This window comes from Silurus meridionalis, chromosome 13 (genome assembly GCF_014805685.1).
Source record: "Silurus meridionalis isolate SWU-2019-XX chromosome 13, ASM1480568v1, whole genome shotgun sequence".
Classification (NCBI taxonomy): domain Eukaryota; kingdom Metazoa; phylum Chordata; class Actinopteri; order Siluriformes; family Siluridae; genus Silurus; species Silurus meridionalis.
In genome coordinates this window covers 6,329,329-6,351,750 of record NC_060896.1, presented here as the reverse complement: position 1 = coordinate 6,351,750, position 22,422 = coordinate 6,329,329, and the positions used below count along the sequence as shown (strand labels likewise).

General features: G+C 39.1%; 1 protein-coding gene across 1 annotated transcript; it reads right to left on the bottom strand.

Moving 5' to 3' along the window:
- Window positions 1-2,382: 2,382 nt before the first annotated feature.
- On the bottom strand, window positions 2,383-19,657 carry itpkcb (inositol-trisphosphate 3-kinase Cb). The gene is made up of 7 exons (XM_046864718.1): window positions 18,339-19,657; window positions 9,109-9,208; window positions 7,063-7,276; window positions 6,199-6,403; window positions 5,091-5,192; window positions 4,827-4,898; window positions 2,383-3,487 (listed from the first exon to the last, which is right to left on the bottom strand). The coding sequence occupies exons 1-7, from the start codon at window positions 19,461-19,463 to the stop codon at window positions 3,266-3,268; spliced, it is 2,040 nt and encodes a 679-aa protein (XP_046720674.1). The 5' UTR covers window positions 19,464-19,657; the 3' UTR covers window positions 2,383-3,265.
- Between the last annotated feature and the right edge of the window lie 2,765 nt (window positions 19,658-22,422).

Genomic DNA, 22,422 nt, shown 5'->3' with positions numbered 1-22,422 from the left:
TATATATATATATATATATATATATATATATATATATAAAATGTATATAACCATTTGTAGCTCTAGTTTTGTCAGGATAAGGTCATTTTGGAAATGTACATTTAATTTTTTTTATTTAGAAGTTTTAGTTTATATTGTTTTATGGAGCACTTTGGTCCTGGAAAAAAAAGTTTCACCTGTTGAAATGACAAAGTCTCTCGACTGCAGGCAATTTTGTGCATATCATATACAGAATGATCATAAGTACCTTGTTTAAAAAATCTAACATCTAATCTCTTGTGTTTAGAGTAAAGTAGTACAGTTATTTAAATTTGTAAACCATTTTCTCTGGTTGCATTTCTCTGGCAGGTGAAATGGTTTGCCTTCCTGTGGTCACTTCTGGTTGAGCAAGCGTTATTTCTGTTCAAGGAAATGATGAAAGCATGAGCTTGGTCTTGCTTGCAATGGAAAAGATGTTATCATTGTAAATCTTTTTTGTTAACTGGTAACTGTATGATTTATATCTTAAAGTCTACATTAATAAGTAACTGGATTGTAAAAGAACTATAAATTAATAAATTAGTACTGCGTACACAACTAATTCTATACCAAAGATGAGTAGAAAATGTTTACCGAGCTAGAATTCTAAAGAAAAGATGAGCAGTTTCTTGCAACAGTCTTACTTCCAGTTTATTGGATCAGCATAAAAAGATGAAGGAAATGGAAAAAACAACAACAACAACAAAAAAAAAGACAAAAAGGAATGAAGCTGATTAGCAGATCTATTTATGGAAAAGTACTAGCTTGCACTTGCATTGAATTTCAAGGACTATATGATTGATTGCACTTGAATGAGTAACACTGTCATGGAATGCTGACAGACAATAGCTGGCATGTCATGCAGAACGGGTCTGGCGTATCTGTGGCTTTGTGTTCACACTCGATGCTTGGATAAAATCGCACCAGTGTTACAATCAGAATTAATCCATGCATGGCTTCCTTCTCGTATATAGTCTGAAGTCTGTTCACCTGGTAGTTTCTATTATTGATTGTAAAATGCGATCAAAGGTTTGTCAGAACTGGTGTCCTAATGCTTTCCAAGCAGCAAACCAGATCACATGATGGTGCCTGCGGTGCTGCAGATCTTCTGATGTGAATGAATAATCTAATTTCTCATTACAATTCTGACGCTACCCCAAAGACCTGCAGAGACATGGAATTCTTTGAGGCATTTTATAAAGCAGAATAAAAAAATGCTTGAGTCAATAATAAAAAAAAATAAAATAAAATTGAAATGCTTCAAAAAGGAAAAACAGACAGATTCAGCCCACTGAAAAATTACATCAAAACAATTCTCGAAATCTATTTAACAATGAAAGCACCATATTATTAATGAGTGGCTGATAGAATAGATGGGATAATCTGTCGTTCGGAGTCCTTCTATGCAAGAACTTTAAACCATGCCTTAAAAAGGTGCAGTTTGCCAATTAAAAAATAAACACTTCCAGACTTGTAACTATCCTGCAGTTCAGATCAGTAGATAAATATTTACATGATCATTTTGCCTTTTTCTTTTAATTAATTTTTCTCATGATGTTTTTTCCAGACCCTAAAATCTCAGCTGAAAAGCAGTTGCTTATCTCTGAATCCCCACACACACACACCTTTTCCCTTAATAGGTAATTCAGCCGAATTGGGTGCGATTGTTTACAAAAAAGTGGTTTCTCGCCTCATTGGTTGCTTTCAAAAAAAAAAAAAATTTGACAAACTGCTCCTTTAAAGTGAACTATGAACATTTCTGATCTTGATCTCCCACCAGATATCATCACATTCCATTTTTAAAGAAAATAAATCTCTTTCCACAGAGATTAAAAAGGATGTGCAATTCCACTCGACACGTTTCAACACGACGCTGAGATGAGTTGAGATTTGGCACTATATTGCCGCACGCGATTGTGTAAGAGCACACGGGTTACGTAACGTTCTGTCTCAATATATTTACGCTGGATCGCAGAAGACCTTGGGGAAAAAAAAAAAAAAAGGAATAAATACAATAAAAACAAATCTTTTTTTTTTAAAAACAATGCTTTTCACTGATTTGAAAGGTTTGGAATATTCTTCCAAGAATTTAGCTTGGCTCATATTGTACCTGTTTTTTTTGGTCAGAAGGTCAAAATATTCAACCAAACATTCCAGTTAACGTCAGAGAAAAGGATTAATAAAAAAATAAAATATAAATAAAAAAATAAGGACTAACAGACAGCAGAGAATTACAGCAAATATCAAAAACAATACTACAATCAGTGTTTACAAAGAATATAACATGCAGTGCCACAGGAAGTGACTGTGTTCCTAGCTCCAGTTATTATAAACGTGTACTCAGATTGCTCAAGACGACACTTGTTCTCTGGCTCCAAAATGATTTATTTAGTGTAGATCCAGTTTAGAATACTTTATGGGGGAAAAAGAAAATAAATAAAAATGATGTGCTGCCAACTTTCTAAACTTTTGTCCATTTGAGCCCAGAAAACCAGCTGCCTGACTGAAATCAATGGCATTCGTCGCACCATCGTTGAAAAAAAACCTCAAAAATACTGCATGATTTTCATGTGCTTTTGCAGGAATCATTTAGAAAAATGGGAATATTTAATGGAACGTTTCCTATGGTTTCAGTACTTGGACCACAAATAGACTCATTAAAACCTGATCAAGCATCTTGCATGACGTGTGCCATTAAAACTTGTCAACGCTCAGATATTAAACTGTGGTTTAAAAAAAAAATACCCAAAACCAATTTAAGATCCAGTATGTCCACTTTCAACCTAATTAAATGGTGCCGTAAATCAAATTACCGCAAAAGAAAACAGGAAGCACAGAAATAAAAGGGTTCCTTGGAATAAAATTAAATTAGTATATTTACATTACTATAAAAATATTAATTGAGGATGAGCAGATGGATCGGTCTCCAGTGTTCTAGTGTTATCTGTACTTTCATTTTGTTTATATAAAAAGAAAAAAAAGAAAGAAACTGAAAAGTCTCAATTTCAAGTTCACCTTTTTAAAAAAAAAAAAAAAAAAAAAAAAAAAAGTTATTTTAATCCAAGAGTCTATGAACTTTGCATACATGGTGCGTGCATCCTGCTGATCATCAGTCTGCTAAGGCACATATTTCTTCTCCTCCCTTTCATGTGCTTTCACGTAGGTTTCTTCGTTCTTTCTCCCAGCACCGAGTCGTTAGCAACTGATCTCTGGTCCTAATGTGTCCTCCGTACAGTCAGCAGATCAGTCATGGCTCGCGATACGATTTCTCCTGAATCATGGCGCTCAGGATGTCGATTAGGTTGTCGAGGCCCCAGAGGTATCCGTCCTCACGGTTGCCCTCTTTCCATGGAGTGCGATGGTCCAGGCTCTGGTTCTCCGCAATAGGCACGGTCTTTCCGAAGTCGATCATCCAGACTTGTGCCAGGCCTGAGATGTCATGGACAAAGAGCAAAGAGCTGCCAACCACCTGCAGAAGCAAAACAATTATTAACTTCATTATTGTGTGTGTGTAATTATTAATTTATATATATATATATATATATATATATATATATATATATATATATATATATATACACACACACCACACTTTTTTTTCTTTTTCATATTCTCTCTCTCTCTATTCTATCCATCTCTCCCTCTCTCTCTATTCTATCCAACTTCCCCCTTCTCTCTCTTCTCTCTAGTCTATCCATCTCCCCCTCTCTCTCACACACACACATTCTATCTATCTATCTATCTATCTATCTATCTATCTATCTCTCTATCTATCTATCTATTTTGTTCACTATTAATAGCTGAATTTTTGCCTAAACTGGTTAGTCTTATTTTAGTGTCCAGCTTCACAAACTAAAAGACAAATGTATTTCCCGTACAAACAAATTTTTTTTTATTCCTTTTTTGCCTCTAGAAGTTTGCTACCAAAATTAAAAAAAAAAAACAAACAAAAAAAAAACCCTCCCTAAAAAGGAATCTAAAGGTTTCCCCTGAGGTCAAGATTTGAGTTCTGTTTAAATTCAGCGTAGTATGTGTTTCGGTCACGCCCATTGCTAACAGGTGCCTAAAAAAGTTAAACACACAGGCGTGCAATCTTCATAGGCAAACAATGGCAGTAGAAAGGGTTGGACGGAAGAGCTTAGTGCCTTTAAACATAGCGCAGTCATAAGATGCCACCTTTTACAACTCGGTTTGGGAAATGTTTACCCAGCTGAGTGGTGCATCTGCTCAGTCTACTGCACACTGCTGTTACTGTGAAATGGAAGCATCTGAGAGCAACAACAGCTGCAGAGCCACTGAGTGCAGAAGTACGTGGGTAAAAATGGCTAAAGATGCAGTCACTAAACGCCAAACTACCTCTGGAAACGTCAGCAGTGCATGAGAAGCGTCGCTAAAAAGATTTCCATGGCTGAGCAGCTGCACAGCAACCTAAAAAAAAAAAAACCCACTATATGCAATGCCAATTAAGGGCTGGGGTGGTGTAAAGAAACAGTCACTGGGCTTTGAAATATGTTTTCTGAGGTGACTAATCATTTTTCACTATCCAGCAGTCTGATTGATCAATCTGAGAGCCAACAGTAACATTTTGTGGAGGAGGGGTTATTAGTGTGGATCTGCTTTTCAGGGTTTGAGCTTATTAGATTTGTAGTACAGAGAAACTTCTACAAACATTATTATTATTATTACTATTGTAGAATGGGACATCTAAAAATCTTGTTTAGCTGTGATGGTCAGATGTCCACATAGTGCATCTGAAACGATGCTCTTCATTAGTATAGTAAGAACAAGTACAGCATAGGAGGACTCACCTCATGTGTCCGGAAGAACTCGGATTTCTCTAGCACACCTCGCAGTTCGTCTAGCCTCAGTAAATAACTCCTCTGCCATGACGGAGCAAAAACCAAACATTCACAAAATAAGAATTCACTCATTTCATCTCAGAGCTGTGGAATTGACTTGAATAACACAGCTGACGAAATCATCGAGTTGCATGTGGTTAATCTATTTAAACTTCCCAAGAGGAAGTCTGAAACATTCAGTAATTGTTAACCATCTGACTGAAGCAGACGTACCAGGAGCTGTGTGTTTCCATCCACAAAGTCCTCCAAGGCTTTCATAACCTGTTCTCTGTGCTTTGTCCTTTTAAAGTTGGTGTTGCAGGTGCCGTCGGCTTTCTGCGCAAAAAAAAAAAAAAAAAAAAAGAATTAAAAAAAGATTGTGTGAGAGATTAAAACTAGGTAACACGGTTTTACATGCATTGTTGCTTGGGCCGAAAAAACAACATTAGATTGCACTAACCACAAAACCAGAGCGGCTGGAAAACATAATGGTCATTTGCAAGTGTCCCATTAGCCACTTTCCATTTAGAGACAACTGAAGCGACACTTTCATACATATCTAGACCATGAGCTATCATTTGCCTACTACACATGCACTATTCGCGTCATCGTTTCTAGTTCCTTTTTTAACGCCGAAAAAAGATCGTACACAAATGAGACATTTTTCCTTTGAATTGTTTACAGCAATTAGCTTCTTAATAGACTGTTGAATTACTGACTCTGATTAGCCAGGTGTGGATTCATTTTCCAGAACGAGTTGCAAGGCTGAAATCACACTATAGTGATGCAGTTACTTTTAATATGTTGTTATTTCCATAGCAACAGCTCGTACGCACAAGCTTAAGCCGGACACTCTAAAAGTGTAACGTTGATATGGTGATGTTTATTTGGTATTTTGTAGTCTACACGATTGAAGTCTCCAGTTTCAGTGCTGTGTAACAGTCAAAAGTAAAGCTCCAGCTTCTACTAATATGACGGGATTACAAACAAGCTGCATTTGTTGTTACTATAAAAAAATAAAAAATAAAAAAACCCTGGATGACAGACTTCTGACTGATAATAAAATTCAAGTGATAACAGGAACTTTTTTGTTTGATGGATTATAAAGTAATGATTTCCACAGGCACCTACGCTGAAAGGTTTCTCGAGATATGATTTTACTTTTAAATACCAGGCAAGGCACCTGAGATTAATCCCAAAGAAAACAGTGGAAATCTGAGCAACACCTTAATACACAAACAAACCCTCGTGAACAGATGAATATCCAAAACGCTAGCACCTAACTATTTGAAAGATCAGCTCAAGCTGCATATGTGCGAGTGTGTTAAGAATATCTCCTCACCTTAATGCCCTCGATACGGAAGCCGAGTGTGGCGGTGGAACTGAGAGTTTCTCTCCACTGCATGTAGCGTGGTTTCAGAATGGCTTGCTGAGCCTTCTCTTCTGGGGTCGGGGCATCGGGGTCCACCGCCACCATCTTCTCATACATGTCCCTCCTCAATTTGGGCCGCTCACGAGCTTTCACCAGATCCTCCTCCAAATACGTTCTAGAGATGACACATGCAGTTTAAAAAAAAAGGGTTACGAATTGAGGACATTGGTGCATGTAGAAGACTTTTTTTAATTGAATTGTTTGACGTCTTTGGAAAGAGTCTCAAAAGTCAGTGCTTTTGTAAGAATTTGAGGTAATGCTGATGGGTATCAATTACATGGAAAAAAATGTGAATCGCATCTCGATGCATAGTCAACGATACGATTCATATGAAACAGCTTACTGATGCGATTCACCCGTTATGATGCAATGGAAAAAAAAAAAATGATGCAATTCAATATGCTACAGATAGTTCGCTTTTATTTCTTTGGTTTAGACGGACAGCAAAATCATAAGTTTACTTAAGTGCCTTTCAACTTATGTTGTCTTTCACAAACAGGCCTTTGTAGTGCACCCCCCATCGCTGCCATATTAATCAATATACTATGTGACTAAGGATCCATCCAGTCATACTATATACATATATAATATAAATTATGCAAGAAAAATACCCATCATCATTTCATTCATGAATAGTCAATAGTCCTTCATGTCCCATCACCCAATTATATTTTACTCCTCACTTATTGAATTTCTTTTCTAGAACTTTCTCAGTGGTTATGTCAATTCAAAAACTTCAGACTGCCAGTGTGCTTTGATCCTCTTTAATCTCACCTGCTGCCCATTTTGCAGTCCATGATCGATGGAGAATTGAAGTCAGCCAGCAGGTCGTCCATCAGGTTGTAGTCCTGATCGTCTTTTCTCACCACGCCGTAGTATCCTGGCACGTATGGCCTGAGCGAGTCAGTCATCAGCTGCTGCAGGCACTGCTGCTCGCACAAACAAAACTTCTTCATCAATCTTCCATATTCTCCAGCCTGGAAGTTACCTACAACAACAACAACCCAAAAAACAAACATGTTTGAGAAGCAGAATTGGGATAAAAAAAAAAACCCACTCACCCCAACACATTGGTCTCACATCTGATGAAAGTTATGTATGTTTTTGGCAGTTTTTTTTCTCACAGATGTGGCTGGCTTGCCTAATGTAAATGTATTTGAGGAAGTTCTTCCTCTTGCGCACATGCTAATCTTCGACGCAATCATATCGGTTAAAAAAATAAATAATAATAAAAAAAAAAAAACACCCACACACACACACAACACGTATTTCACATTACACACTTTCTAAACATGGCCAAATGATAGCTTTCTACCCAACAGTTACACTTAATATTTGGGATTGTTTGGTGAACTTAATGTGAGGTACAAATATGTAAAACATTGGCATTACTGGTATGGCAGCATTTTATTGGAAACCGTAGATAATATCTTAGTTACTACTGTTACTAAAAGTAACTGTTCTCAGTTACTAAGCATACAACTCCTATGTAATACAAAGATACAGGACTTTCAAAGAAATTACTATGTGCAAAATATAAGTTAACATTAACTATTTGAATATATAACCATCAACATGTACATTTCCTACTTATCTCTCTGGGCACATTTCCCAGTAACTCCTTTGTAAATACAGTGGAAGTGGTAAAGCATCTGTACATGGTAAGTAAACTAACTATTCTTGTGACTTTCTCGTTAATAATATTTACCTTTTACTATGTAGTAGCTACTCAAATATCCACTGAAGTGTGATTTACTTAAACTGGCATCATCTCATTGAAGTTGAGTGAGATCAGGATTGTTGAAAAGGTAAAATTTTGGTTTCAAACCAAAAAAAAAAAAAAGAAAGTTGTAAACGTATAATCACAGAACATGCATCTTCTAGTAAGAAAAACGTGTCTTTTCATTTATACATTCATTTCTGAAGTAAAATGGACTGGAAAAATACCACATTTTGAAGCATTACATGCTAATTACTTCCTATACATTTACACTTAAGACGTAGGCACCCACATGCCCTTTACATATTACTTACTGTAAAATAAAATGTTGAGTTTTCCACCCAGTTCTCAAACTAAAGTGCCTCCTTTCCAATAATCTAGATTACTAGATAATATTTTGTTTGATTTTAATCCTGTTTCCTTTTTTTTTCCTGGGAAATAGCAGCGTTTGCACGTGAACGTGTTTATCTTCCTATCTGGAGCTGAATTATTGTTCCGCAGAAGGTGCGTGATCGCTTTTGTTGAATCGACACGCTTTAATTTGCGTCTGTTGCAGCGCATCGCATCACAAGTAGATTTCAACCCTATGGCAATGAAATGATTGCAGAGCCGGTTCCTATTCTTAAGAATTTGTATTTTCTGTGGAAACGGGTAACTGATTACTTCATATTCAGTATTAAATAAGAATTTTTATAATATATATATATTTTTTAGCTACATTTTTACTGTAATTCCACTTAATTTTAGATTACTATTATATTTTAATGCTGTATTTTATGGTTACTTTATTACTTAATTAAAAAAAAAGTAATTACAGTCTCAATTACTTTATAATATTACCACACACACACACACACACACACACACACACACACACACAATTATCTATAAAACTGAAGCATTTTCCTAAAAAGTCCTGATTTGCCTTTTCTCATCATTACTCCTTGTTAAAAATGAAACCATATCCACTTTGAGATTTTTCTTATTATGAGGGACTACATAGACAAGTTCTTTTGAATACACAATGCCACTGCTTGCTCACATCTGTAAAAAGAAGAGTGGAAGTGGGATTGAGAAAGGACATGATGTTGAGGTAGTACCTGCGTGGCCGGCTAACTGCACCCATGGGTAGTGCTTCTTATAGGACACCATGAAGGGTGTGATGTGCACCATGCTTTTTAGCTTTCTCCACGATCTTGACTAAAGGGGGAAAAAAAAAAGAAATTTTTAGACATTGTAATGACAATACTTTGCAAAGTGTGTGTGGTTTCTTCAGTCCTGCATGAAGCAGCTGTTTGAGTGAATAAACCTGGCAGAGGTCTGTATTTACTGTGTCCGAATGAAAGGATGCAGATCTTCCAGAGCGCTCTAACCGTAAACACTCTCACAGCTGGAGCCTTTACTGTAACACACATCACTGCTGTGTGTCCGATCAAACATTGACCAGCCAGTGTGAGTTTCTGTACACAACACCGCCACCGAGAGTCGATTTCCCAGGGCTGGGAACAAAAGCGTCTGTACTCACACTCGCACTTTATCTCCGACATGACGACAAAAGAGAAAAGAAAAAAAAGGCGCGACGCGTTTCAGGACACTGCGGTATCGATTACTTGCAAATGATTACTTCAGGCAGCGATTACGTGTGAGGCACCTGATTGTGTTTGTGTGTGCATGTGTTTTAAGAAGTCCGAATGAAGGTAAAGAATGCGGCGTGTCCCTGTTCAGGTTTTAAGTCACACAGCTCATTTGAAAAAGTTCAATCCAAGTGTGCTTTAGTGGCTCAACCAGTTCACTGAATTGCAACACAAACACCACAAGGGGTTGAGAACAAATGCATGAAGAGACTACAGGCCTTCCGCAAATTTATGAAGAAATTCACTGTCCTTTGGACAGTTTGCGTCAAACAAACCACCGACTGCACGACCCCAAAACAACATTTAAACACACAGTGTTCTTATGTAAAAAGCTGGAGTGCTTCTTAGTTTTAAAAAAATATTTACTTTGTTAAATACTATTACTTTAGGTGTCTCTAGGTCACCACACAGACCAGATCTGGTGCCTGAATCCACAAATAAATAATAAAACAGATGTACATACAATGCCTGTGAAGTGTGGAAATGTTTCTTTTGCTTATATGCAGCGATCTAGTTAAGAGCCAAAAACACAGGAATGGACAGTAAATGACTAAAGTTCTGTAGACAGGAGTCCAAATTTGACATTCTCTCGTACAGAAGGACTTCTGTAAGACAGAACAGGAGAGATGATGTTGAAAAATTTCTAGACATTGTAATGACAGGATACTTTGCTGAGTTGTTGTGCGTGTGTGGTTTGTTCAGTCCTGCAGGAAGCAGCTGTTTGAGTGAATGAACCTGGCAGAGGTCTGTATTAACCGTGTCCGAATGAAAGAATGCAGATCTACCAGAGCGCTCTAACCGTCAACACTCACAGCTGAAGCCTTTACTGTACTGACACTGAACTTATGTAAAACAGAGAACAGGGGAGATGTTATCAGACTGCATCACACCCACAATCAAACATGAAAGTTTGGAGCAGTGAAAGTTTGGAGATTTATATTCTATACTTTCACACAAACATGCAATTCTGTCTGGACTGCAGCAAACTGGAACCGACTTCAACAGAAACCAAGACAATGAGCCGAAGCGTACGTCCAAGCTCCTCAAGTGCTTAGATAGCAAATAGTCGACTGGAGTGAGACCCATTATGGAATGGCCTGGCCAGTAACCACACCTAAATCCTAATAAACTGCTCTGGGTTGAACTGGATTGTAAGGTCAGAAAGAAATCTCCAACTAGTGGAGATCCAACTGGAAACTTTTACAAGAGGAATGGCAAAGTATTTCAGCTGAAAGTTCAGAGAAATGAACTGTCCAGATGTTGGGTGTGTGTAAATCTGTTATTTATGCTTATTCAAGATTTTTCAATAAAGTGGAACTGCACATTTATATATTTGTTTGGTCAAAGTAAATCTTAAACAGAAGGAACATGTGCCTCGCAAAAACCCCCAAAAGACCAAATGTTTCGAGTTCTGAATATTACAAGGAATTAAAATGTTACAAATGCATAAAAGATCATTATTACTACAATAAAAAGCAGAATGAACTAGATTTACATCATGGTTACAAAACTTAAAGCAAACAAATATTTTCACTATTAACATACTTTCATACACACCTGATCTTTTGAAATGAAAGAATAAAGGAAAAATCAGTGAATGTGATGCACTGCAGTGATTTGTAGAGACCACAGCTCTCATAAAAACAATTCTCCATGTATATTTATGTACGCAAATTATTTTACTATTAAATACAATAAAATCAACCACATAGCAATGTACTGCTCCTACACACACACACTTGCAGAGCCTCTCCCTCCTACTGTATGTGGGCATAAAACCTCACACACACACACAGCAGAACACGCAAGGCTTGCATAATAACAATGGCGTGCTCGTGGACACGCCTACACACTTCTGAAATCTTCCACATGCTGGTCGGATTTTTTCATTTTTTCCCCTTCAAACACGTCAGATGCTCCAATACAACTTTTCACACACACACACACACACACACACACACACACACACACACACACACACACACACACACACACACACACACACACACGTTTATTAATACAGACTAGTCATTGTATGATTACCAGTTGTTCACAGTGCAGGTCACTGCACTCACCTCTGTACTGTTCAGAAGTGTGTAAATGAGGAGGGTATTAAAGAGTCGGTGTGTTTCAGAATTAAAAACAGAAGCGATGAGTGTGTGTGCGCGCGCGTCACATCTGAGCTCCTGCATGTATATTCTCTTTCTCCTTTATTTAACTCCTGTGTTTGACCTGTCATGCTAATCTAATCACTAGTCACTCATTCAAGATAACACAAACAGAGCCTTTTCACCTACTGTATGTGGGCATAAAAGAAAGAAACCTTCCAAAACACACCCCTTGTCAGTTTCCACTAACGATTTTAAAACGTTACAGCTCTATCTCCACCTGTGACGAGGCCCTCACCCAGAAGACTCCTGAGAATCGGGAATTTTGGATATTAAACATACTAAAATAATAGAATAGAATAAATGTCTCCTTCCACAAAACATCACATCAACAGTCTGTTGAAAGCAGAATCTGCGATGGAAGTCCCTGTGAAAAAAGCGTTACTATAGAAACAATGTGTTCAGGGGAGTAGATACATATATCTCAGTCAGCATACGGTCAGAGCTTCCGTACCAGAAAGCAACTTCTGACAACAAGGATCAAGATTTCCCAACAGTCGCTTACCCCAAACACATGCGCGCACACACACACACACACACGTGCGTAATTACATACATCTTTTTCCTTCCTAAATCATCATCCCCTGCCATTACTGAATGACGAACCCAGTCAACGGCTGTCTTGCTGAATTCGGCGCCAGCACAAGATTCCACTCCAGAGGTCAAAGCTGTTATTCATAGCAGCTGTTTCGCAAAAACAGGAAGATCTGTGTGAGGGGCTTGAATCCTGAGTGCAAATCATGTGACCATGCAGCTCAACTGTGCACATAAACGTACAGCTCTAAACCTGACCGGCTTTTTACAGCAAACACGCCTTGCTCACACGTTACCTCTTTACTGGAGGTACTGAACCCTAATATTGTAACAAATCTTTTTATTCCTGTATTATGCAAATTGCAATATTTGAGGCATTATGGATTGTATTACCAAAAAAAAGTGACTATCATTTAATGTACTAAACAGCATATCAGTTTTTAATTGGATAATTGGCTACGAGTGCAAGTCAAATTAACCTTGTAAAAAGACACAATACACATGTACGTTAATACAAGTTAATTAACCCTATACACCATAAAACAGCCTCAAAGTCATGATTTTATTCGATATATCCTTAATGCAGGTCTACCTAAACCAGGAATCCTGATGAACTGCGTCACTGACTTACAAAACAGTGATGCGTGTTTACACCCTTTACGATTAGAAACACACCTGACAGGAACTTTAGCGAGCTAGCTAAGAGGCTCTGGCTTACTGTTAATGATGCCGCCACACTGGCGTATAAAAACTGGGTCGGGTTCTGTCTGAGGAAGCGTCCTGTTTGTACTATGACATTCTGAAGAACATCATGCCCTCCCTCCCGAACAACAGTTTTCCAACATAACGGCCTTGCTGAGGAAGCTGAAGGTGATGAAGTGGCCAAATATGTCTCCAGACCTGATCCCTATTGAGCACCTGTGGGGAACCCTCACTTCCATGCCCAGGAGGATTAAGGCAGCACACACACACACACACACACACACACACACACACACACACACACACACACACACACACACACACACACACACACACACCCCTGGCTAAACACACACTTACCCGACTCGCTTCCTAAAGTGTGATATCCAGTTTGCTGAACAGATGGAATTATGTTTTATTTGCTGATGTTTCAGTCTTTAAGACTTTAAGCTGAGGGCAGATTCGTCCCCACCCACTGCTAAATCCTTGTGTGTTGTTGTACCCTTTTTCCACTCCTCCTACTCTCTACCCCCAGTCTCCCCACATCCAAATGTCCTTCACGTCTTTCATCAATCACTCAAACATGTACGAGATCGCAGGCAGCAAACCGGACAACTAGTGTTCACCTGAGAGAGCGACACCGATCCCATTCCTTTCGCATTTGTGAGATTTCCTCTACTGTAAGTGTCTGGAAGAACAAGGTGGAGGTTAAGGCACAGCTTAATTACAGTGCCTAAGAGCTTGATAATATCACCAACCACATCACATGCTCACGTTTACATGCATTAGTATGTGGTGTCATTCTTTTTGTGGCATGTGTGTGTGTTGGGGGTTGTCAAGCAAAAAAATGTATGCACCATGAGCAGAACTTTCCCTACGCCCAGTGTAGCCTTTTCTATCAAAACAACTGAAGGAGGGGGAAAACTGCGATGAGACAGAAATTAATAATATGGGGTTGGGCATGGGGAATTTGACAGACCTTTTAACAATTTAAAGAGAAAATAAAAGAGAAAGAAAGGGTGAAGGGGAGGGGGAACAACAACAACAACAACCTGTCACACCATATATGGCTTCAAAGAAGGCAAGTGACATAAGGAAACGCCCACAATTCAATTTTCCATGACACGCTGTTTGACTGAAGGGCCGCTGTTGGCGTGTCTATGCAAGTCTGCAGGTGGCGGAAATATAAGAAAGTTGGGTCACGTTGGTCTACAGCTCGCAGCATCAATAGGAAGAAGGCAAGAAACCGCTAAACAGGCCAGGGGTTATCACCACATCATGATTTACTGATAAGACACAATGCAGACAAATGATCTGGACCCGGACAAGACTGCTTTCTAGCATGCATTCGTGTGTGCACGCATGCAAGGAGAGAGAGAATTTAAAAAAAAAAAAAAAAAAAGAAAAAGAAAGAAGTGTTTTTCAAATGACACCTTCCTGTACTTGCACCACGTGTTACCTCTCTGCACTGCAGCTACACCACAAACAATAAGGGAACAAAAAACACAAGCTGTTGTCTCTGCAAAACTCTGACATAGGACTTTAAAAACATGAAGCCTACCTCACAGTTCAAAAGAGAGAAAGACAAAACAACTGGGTTATGCAGTGAAACATGGACAACAACGACATTACACATATACATAAATAAAAATATAAATTGTTGTAAGCTACTAGTACGAGTGACAAGATACCAACACTGACATGGCCAGGTCAAAATATATATTCAGTTTTAATATACATTAAATAATTTCTCTAGTGTATCTGAATGTGAGGGATTTTTTCAGCAAAGAAGGATAACCATCATAATGACAAGGTTACAGTCCTATTGTGCAGCAATTCCTGCTGTATTTTTGTACACACACACACACACACACACACACACACACACACACTACACTACACTTTACCATTTATACTCACATCTGATGTTGTGGAACATGGTCATAAGAATACCTAGTTCCTGTTATTCAGTTTATAGCTGTTATAATTACACTGGTTTCCCCACCTAGTGCTTTTTCGTTCTCTCATCCAGTTAACAAGCCTTACAAATAATAAAAACTTCAACGATACTAACGAACGTCTGCACATTAAAAACAACTGCTTCATTTCTCACTGTTAGCAAAAGCACAGAAAACTTCCAAAAGCTTTTTTTTTTTTAACCCATTACCTGTTCATTAAGTGTCCAGTATTAAATCTCCTCAGTAAAACTATAGAAATTACATTAACTGGCACAAATCTTTGTTTCATAAATGTAAAATATTTGGTTCTTTTGTTTGGAACTACAATTATGTTTGAGCGACACTCGGGTATGGATCGGGATCGGTCACATTCCTGATGCATGGAATTAAAATAAATTTCCAATAAAAATAGTTTCCAGGAAACAGTGAATCTCTTGCGTACAGGAGTCAGACGACCTTTGATGCAAATCAATTTTGTAATGAAGACTGGCGATTCTGGTTTGCGCTTTTAATTGCTGCGTCAGTTTACAGATCGCCTGGCGAACGAGACCTCCTTGGTCATTGTTCGTGGCGTGTAGATCGAGCAGGTACAAGTTACTGGCAGGAACTGCTGGTGTATATGGCGGAAAGTCACATCAATAATCGAGATGAGTTAATGCAGGAAGAGGAATGTGAACAGTTGGACCAGAGAGATCAGACCTGCTGTGCTGTAGAATTACGTGATTTTTTGCTTTTAAATCGATTTTTTTTTTTCTAGAAATTGTTGTGAATTTTTTCATGTCTAATAGAACATAAATAGACTTGACTTGAGCCTAAATAATAAACAGTAAACCAATGAAATACAAGCAAAACAACAAAAATCCTAATTGAAACGAACCCGATTCCTAATTAGGGTCAGGAAAACATGTTTTTTTGGAATAGTTGTACTTTTGATTTCCACATTTTCTTTTCACATATGCATTTTTATAGCTTCGTGCACTTTGTGCTTTACTGAAAAGAACGCCGTTACAGTTCACAATTAAAGCGTTTGTTTCACGCTTCCTTCTCTATTCACACAGCCCCGACAGTGGCTTTGCACATATTCCAAAACACTTCATATTTTCTCAGAACTATTAAGCAATTGAGCAGTTTCATTTGCATGTTCTTCTGCTGAGTTTTAGGAAAATTTACAGAAAATTTAATCTCCAGCTCCTGACTCACACAAGTATTAAAGTATCACAGACGCACACTAAGCCCACAAACATTCTCATATCCTCATGCAGGCCTTCGTGTATCTTCAGAAAATAGCGCAGAGAGCAATTTCTGAATACGTGAATAATTTATTCAATTGGTACAATAAAGAAAGTCAGCACAGTGCAGGAAAGGCCGCTCTCAAATGACCGGTGTTGACCTCGTTGCATTTCACGAGATTTTACAATCTTGAACACGACCATTTATGATTTTACGAGACACAATACGATACACAGCCCTCGAGTCAAGGTTGCGTCGGGAGTACAGATTGAACTTGTGTTGTGTAGCAGAGGGTGATACAGAAAACACATCATTGTGTTCAGAGTGAAGAGATAGCAGGAGAGCTACGATTACGCTCCTCACACTGTAAACACTGCCCAGCCCTGCATGCTATCACTGTTTGGGAGAGACTAATCCCTGACCCTTGACCCCAAAAGCTGCTTAACTGCATAGTTATAAAGTCAGATTGTAATTCCCAAAGAGTTCCTTTTTTTCCCCTCCTGCATCTGAACTCCTGTCTGTAAAATGGTTCGTTTCTCAAGAGTCAGCTGACATTTTCCCCTCATTTGTCACTCGGCCCAGAACTTCGAAAATGTTCCAAGAGTCAACGCTTTGGCGTTTAGGCCAAGTTACTCATCACTGAATGATTCTATTTTTCATTTCGAGCTCATCACATGACAAAAATGGGCATTGTTGTTCACTGTATTAAGGATGTAAATGAATAGGAAAAAAAATAAATTATTCACACAGAAAAAACAAAACAAAAGGAGCATACAAATACGATGCCTGCTAATGTTCTCCCCCTCCTGAATACGGTCTTTCTGAACTCTAAAACAAATCATCATTACCATCAGACATCTACAACTTTCCTAATGTTTAGGAAATAAACACTGCTCCAATACAGTGATTCAGATAATCACATTAGACAGAACACTTTCCAGAACAGTGCACCAGACGTCTGACTGAAGCCACTTATCAACTCTAGTACAGATATTAAAATAATTGATCAGATACATTTGGTTGACACTTAAGAACAGTTTTAATAGTTTAGAAAGCTTTGAATGAGGGCGACTGGAAACATTTACTACGAAGGGGTATTTCTAGGAATATGACAACCCGCGTTTTCTAAGCAACTGTTTGACTTGGCAGCTTGTAGAGACATAAAGCCTCAGTTTGTGTGCACACCAGTGGGAAGAACGAGGTGGATGAATCCCACTGTGTCGTTCCCCTTGCACACAAAAAAACAGCTGTCTGTTGTGGGTCATTATGCTAATGATTGTTATACGGTGAATCAGAGTGTGTGATCCAGCATTGGCTAATCAACTCCTGTGACAGACTGGGAGATTAGTGTGTGTACTGTGGAGCAGAAATGTAGGCAGCGAGTGGGAGTGTCATGTGTCTCACCTGCTGCTGATGGTGATGATGGGATGACATGCTGTGTAAACAATGTACTCTGATTTCACTTCCCTCTACTGTAAAATCATGTGTATTATTGCCATCATCATCATCATCATCATCGCACCAGATTCAGAGCCTTTCCCAGGAACACTGAAGAATAAAAAAAAACACACCCTGGTTGGAACCTCAGTCTATATAAAATCACACCTAAGGGGAAACTCCATGTCCCCAATCCAACTATGCACATTTCTAGGAAATGTGGAAGAAACCATAAAACCCTGAGTGAAGCCAAGCAGAAACACAAGAACCAAAAGTCCCACCCACGGCCATCCACATCCACACACACACACACACACACACACACACACACACACACACACACACACACACACACACACACACACACACACATGACAAATGCTGTCATTCATTCCTCCATTGTGTGTGTTATGAAAACAGAAAGAAGCACTCATGAGGAAAGTCTGACACGAGTTGCTCTCAGGAGATAAAATGAGACACTCCTGAGCCAAAAACAAAAGTGCAAATAGAAAGACTGTACTTTTGGGGAGAAAAGAAAAAAAAAAAAAAAAAAAAAAAAAAGACATTTTGTGGCTTTAACATTTTTGCATAAATGAAAGCATGTGGTAATTGTAAACTCAAGAAACGATCAGCAGTAATGACAGACCCCCCACATGTCCACACTCACCCGGGACAGCGCATTCGGACTGCCGAAAGACACGTGCGTGCTGGGGGACAGGCTGGTGGGCTCGACGTCGCTCCCGGTTATGTCGTCCTCAGACTCCTCGAACGAGGACGCGGACGAGAGTCCAGCCGAGGACGAGCTGGAGAGCTTGCGGAGCGAGACGCGTGGAGTAGGGGAGCCTCCACACCCACTGTCCGAGTACGGAGACTCGTGGCCGGGCTGCAGGTCCAGCGACAAGGCGCCGAAGCTCAGCGGGTACTCGGCGACCTCCACGTCCTCCGGTTGACTCGGACTCGGATCGTGGGTCACAATGAGTCTCGGGATGGTCCCGGGGAACCCGTGGTACTCCATTAAACCTTCGCCATGGACGTATTCCTGTTCGGGAGAGATCAGATCGTGATCAGAGTTCTCGCTTCGGCGCGGTGAAGACGTCTGGACGGCCGGTGGAGTTCTGGTGTGGAGATGTGGAGGAACGAGGAGTCTGCTCGTTATATAAGAGTGAATCTGCGGCTCTGGTTTGATGGTTGGATGATTGTCTTCTGGGAATGGACCAGAGTGGATCGGAGTGAACAGCCGAAACGCTCCTGTGCCATCGAAACCAATAGCAACTCTTTCTCGGGGTTCTTCCATGTTCAGAGCTGAGCTTCTCCACTCATGGTTCTTCTCCTGCTCCTCCGCAGCTGCTCGCTCTCCGCGTTTTGAGTCGCTGTTATCATCCCACTCGACGCTACTGAAGCCCGCGTCGATGGCTACATTTGTTCCCTCGCTCGAAATCCCTTCAAAGTTGACGACGGAACGGCCGGAAGTCCGCGCGTCACCAGGGGCGGCGGTTCGGTCCGTATCCGAGCCTCTGCCACTATCAAGCGACTTCCTCTGTCCGTCTAACTGCGCGTGCTCCTCCAACACGCTCTCGAACGCGTGACGCCGGTACGACTCAAGCCTCGGGAGCTGCTCGTTTTTCATTGAATTCTTGTCCGACCGGTGGCTCCTGATCCCCAAACACGCAGATCCGCAAACTTGTATCGCTTTCCTCCTCGCGTTTCCGCTCCCCCGGACTGAAGGCGCTGTCGAGTACGACACCGCGCATAGAGAATGCGATTGACCCATCCTGCGTGCCGTAGTCCACATCAATCAGCCTCTGCCTTTAACTCTGTCCGGATACCAAACAGCTTCCTATTGGCCACATAGTGCACTAAGTAGTGTGTGACAGTGTGTGTGCTACCCACTGTTTATAAACCACTATAGTGCACACATGTAGGAAGTGAAAAGACGTTTGTAGCTCAGCCTTTGTCGCCACACCCACTTTTCTTTCTTCCAACGCTTTTCTTTCATTATCTTCTGTTTTTCTTTTTTTGTGGGATTTCTTTTATGACGCAGATAGCTGGAAAGTGTGTCATTTGATTTCCTGCATTATGAAATACTTGGGACTGGGGCAAGTTATTTTTTTGTAAAGAAATGTTCAATCAATCAATCAATCAATCAATCAATCAATCAATCAATCAACCAACCAATCAACCAATCAATTTAATCAAATCAAGTTTATTTCTATTGCGCTTTTCACAACAGACATTGTCTCAAAGCAGCTTTACAGAATTTAACAGTCAAGGTGAAATGTGTATTTATCCCTGATGATCAGCCGTGGTGACTGTGGCGAGGAAAAACTCCCTTAGATGTTATGAGGAAGAAACCTTGAGAGGAACCAGACTCAAAAGGGGAACCCATCCTCATTTGGGTGACATCAAGAGTTTGATCATGGATCTTTAAACAATACAGAACACTGGACAGTGAGAACTAACATGAGCACTGGAGTATAAGATTATAAGTAAATGTTCTTTCTACAGTCTTCTACAGTCTTTATGGTTATAAAACTAGGAGCTACTGAGCAACTCATAAAACAGCTCAACATTTGTGATCATCACAGATCCAACATCAGCTTCTCCATGCCAGAGCCTTTAAACACTCCAGGAGGTCCAATGTGAAAACTCCAGACATGTAGTGAGATTAACCAGCCAACCAGTCAATAAGTAAATCAACCAATGACTTCATTAATTCTTTCATGTTTTAATTTATATTTAAAGGGCTACCACTAATAATAATTTGTACATTACATAATAAACATTATTTCCCCAAATAAATGTATTCTATATTCTGGATAAGGCTATAACCCAACTAAAAAACTATAACACCTGTACATGTGTACTGAGTGTACATATTAAATATCCACACCTTCTTTACAGCTGGACCCCATAAACACCTATAAACCACATGAGACCTTTAATCAGAGTCTTTTATGGACGCAGTGAAATCATATCAGTCTCTCTGATAGTTTGTGAAAAGTCCATCCAAATACTGGCCTGAATATCTAGGATCAAGTTGCCAAAATCCTCACCTGTCTGGGGTTTGTCTCCCTCTTGTGAAGTTAACTGTATGTTGTACAATCACCCTCACACCTACCTCACACACACACGTCATAACAATAACACTGAAACTTGTGAAATATTGCAGATCTTATATTTTGTTTGTGTCAGCACAGTGATCTGAATGAAACATATCCGTAGTAACGTATTACGTGGTCCTTTATTTTTTACCCTACCAGTGTTTAGAAACAAATACGTTGTACCACAATAAGTGCTTAAGTTTGCTAATAATATACATGATAATCAAATCTTGACTGAAAATTTTCGGTTGTTTACACTAACAGATATGTAGCATGGATTCACAAACACTGACTAGCATCCCATTTATTATACCCTCTCTTCAGCTTTAACCTTTATATCGATCTTAGCTCAATGACTAACGTGCCAAAACATCACAACAAGTAGGAATGATCTGAAACTGTTTCTTACAAACATGTTTAAGGTGTCATTACATCATAAATATGTTTCCTAAATCAGCATGTCACACTGTGTGTTTATTGTATAACACATTAGCCCATAATTACAGTTTAGTTTGTTTTATTCTACAGGTTTCATTCTATACTTTCATCTGCATTACAGTGAGCACTGACAAAGATAAATGATGTTAGAAAAGAACAGTTTGTTCTGAGGAATGTGTCTAAACCACAGCAGTGAAGGAAGCCAAGTGCAATTTCTCCCCAAGCTGAATGTTCTCTAACAGACATGTTTAATCATGTAGAACAACATGATCCACAGAAACGACGCACATGCCGAGACTATCGAACATTCCTGGGAATGAGAATTGGGACTTTTTCATTAATCAAAGAGTTGAGAAACAACAGAAATGTAATATTTTGCATGCACATGCACACACACACACACACACACACACACACACACACACACACACACTGTAAGATCTCATCACTCTCTTTTACATACACTTGATATCACTCTGCTTCTTTCTAAATCTAGAAACTAAATACCCGTCAACAAATTGACCATGATCCTAAACTTTCTTCTGCACTCACTCTCAGGATCACATTCAATCCAGAGCCAGGATTTGAATCTTTACCTCACGCCCAGTGTGCACAATACTGACTCCGGATCGACCTGAATAGGATGCTTGTCTATTACAAGGGAAAATATACAAACATTCACACACTCACTTGCAATTTAGGAGAATTGATCTTAGTTAATGCACTTACTGCCATGTTTTTCTGGGGAACCTGGATGAAACTCACACAGACATGGATCTCATACATACAATCAGAATCAGAATCAGAATCAGAAATAGCTTTATTACCAAGTATGCTTACACACACAAGGAATTTGACTTGGCATCAGGAGCTTCCAGTGCAGGAGAAATTACAGACATAATGTAACAGAATAGTTAACCAGACAATTAAATCATGCAATATATATATATATATATATATATATATATATATATATATATATATATATATATATATATATATATACAAACACAGAGTAAAACTATTGTTGAAATAAATGTACAGATGTTATTTACAATTGTGCATTTCACAAATGGACCATTGGATTCTAAGTAGAAATGTGTCAGTTTGTATATTTGTCTATATAATGTGTAGTTATGACTATATAGTCTATATTATTATAGTATAGCCTGCTATTATTATTACTCAATAATAAGTAATAAGGATAGAATA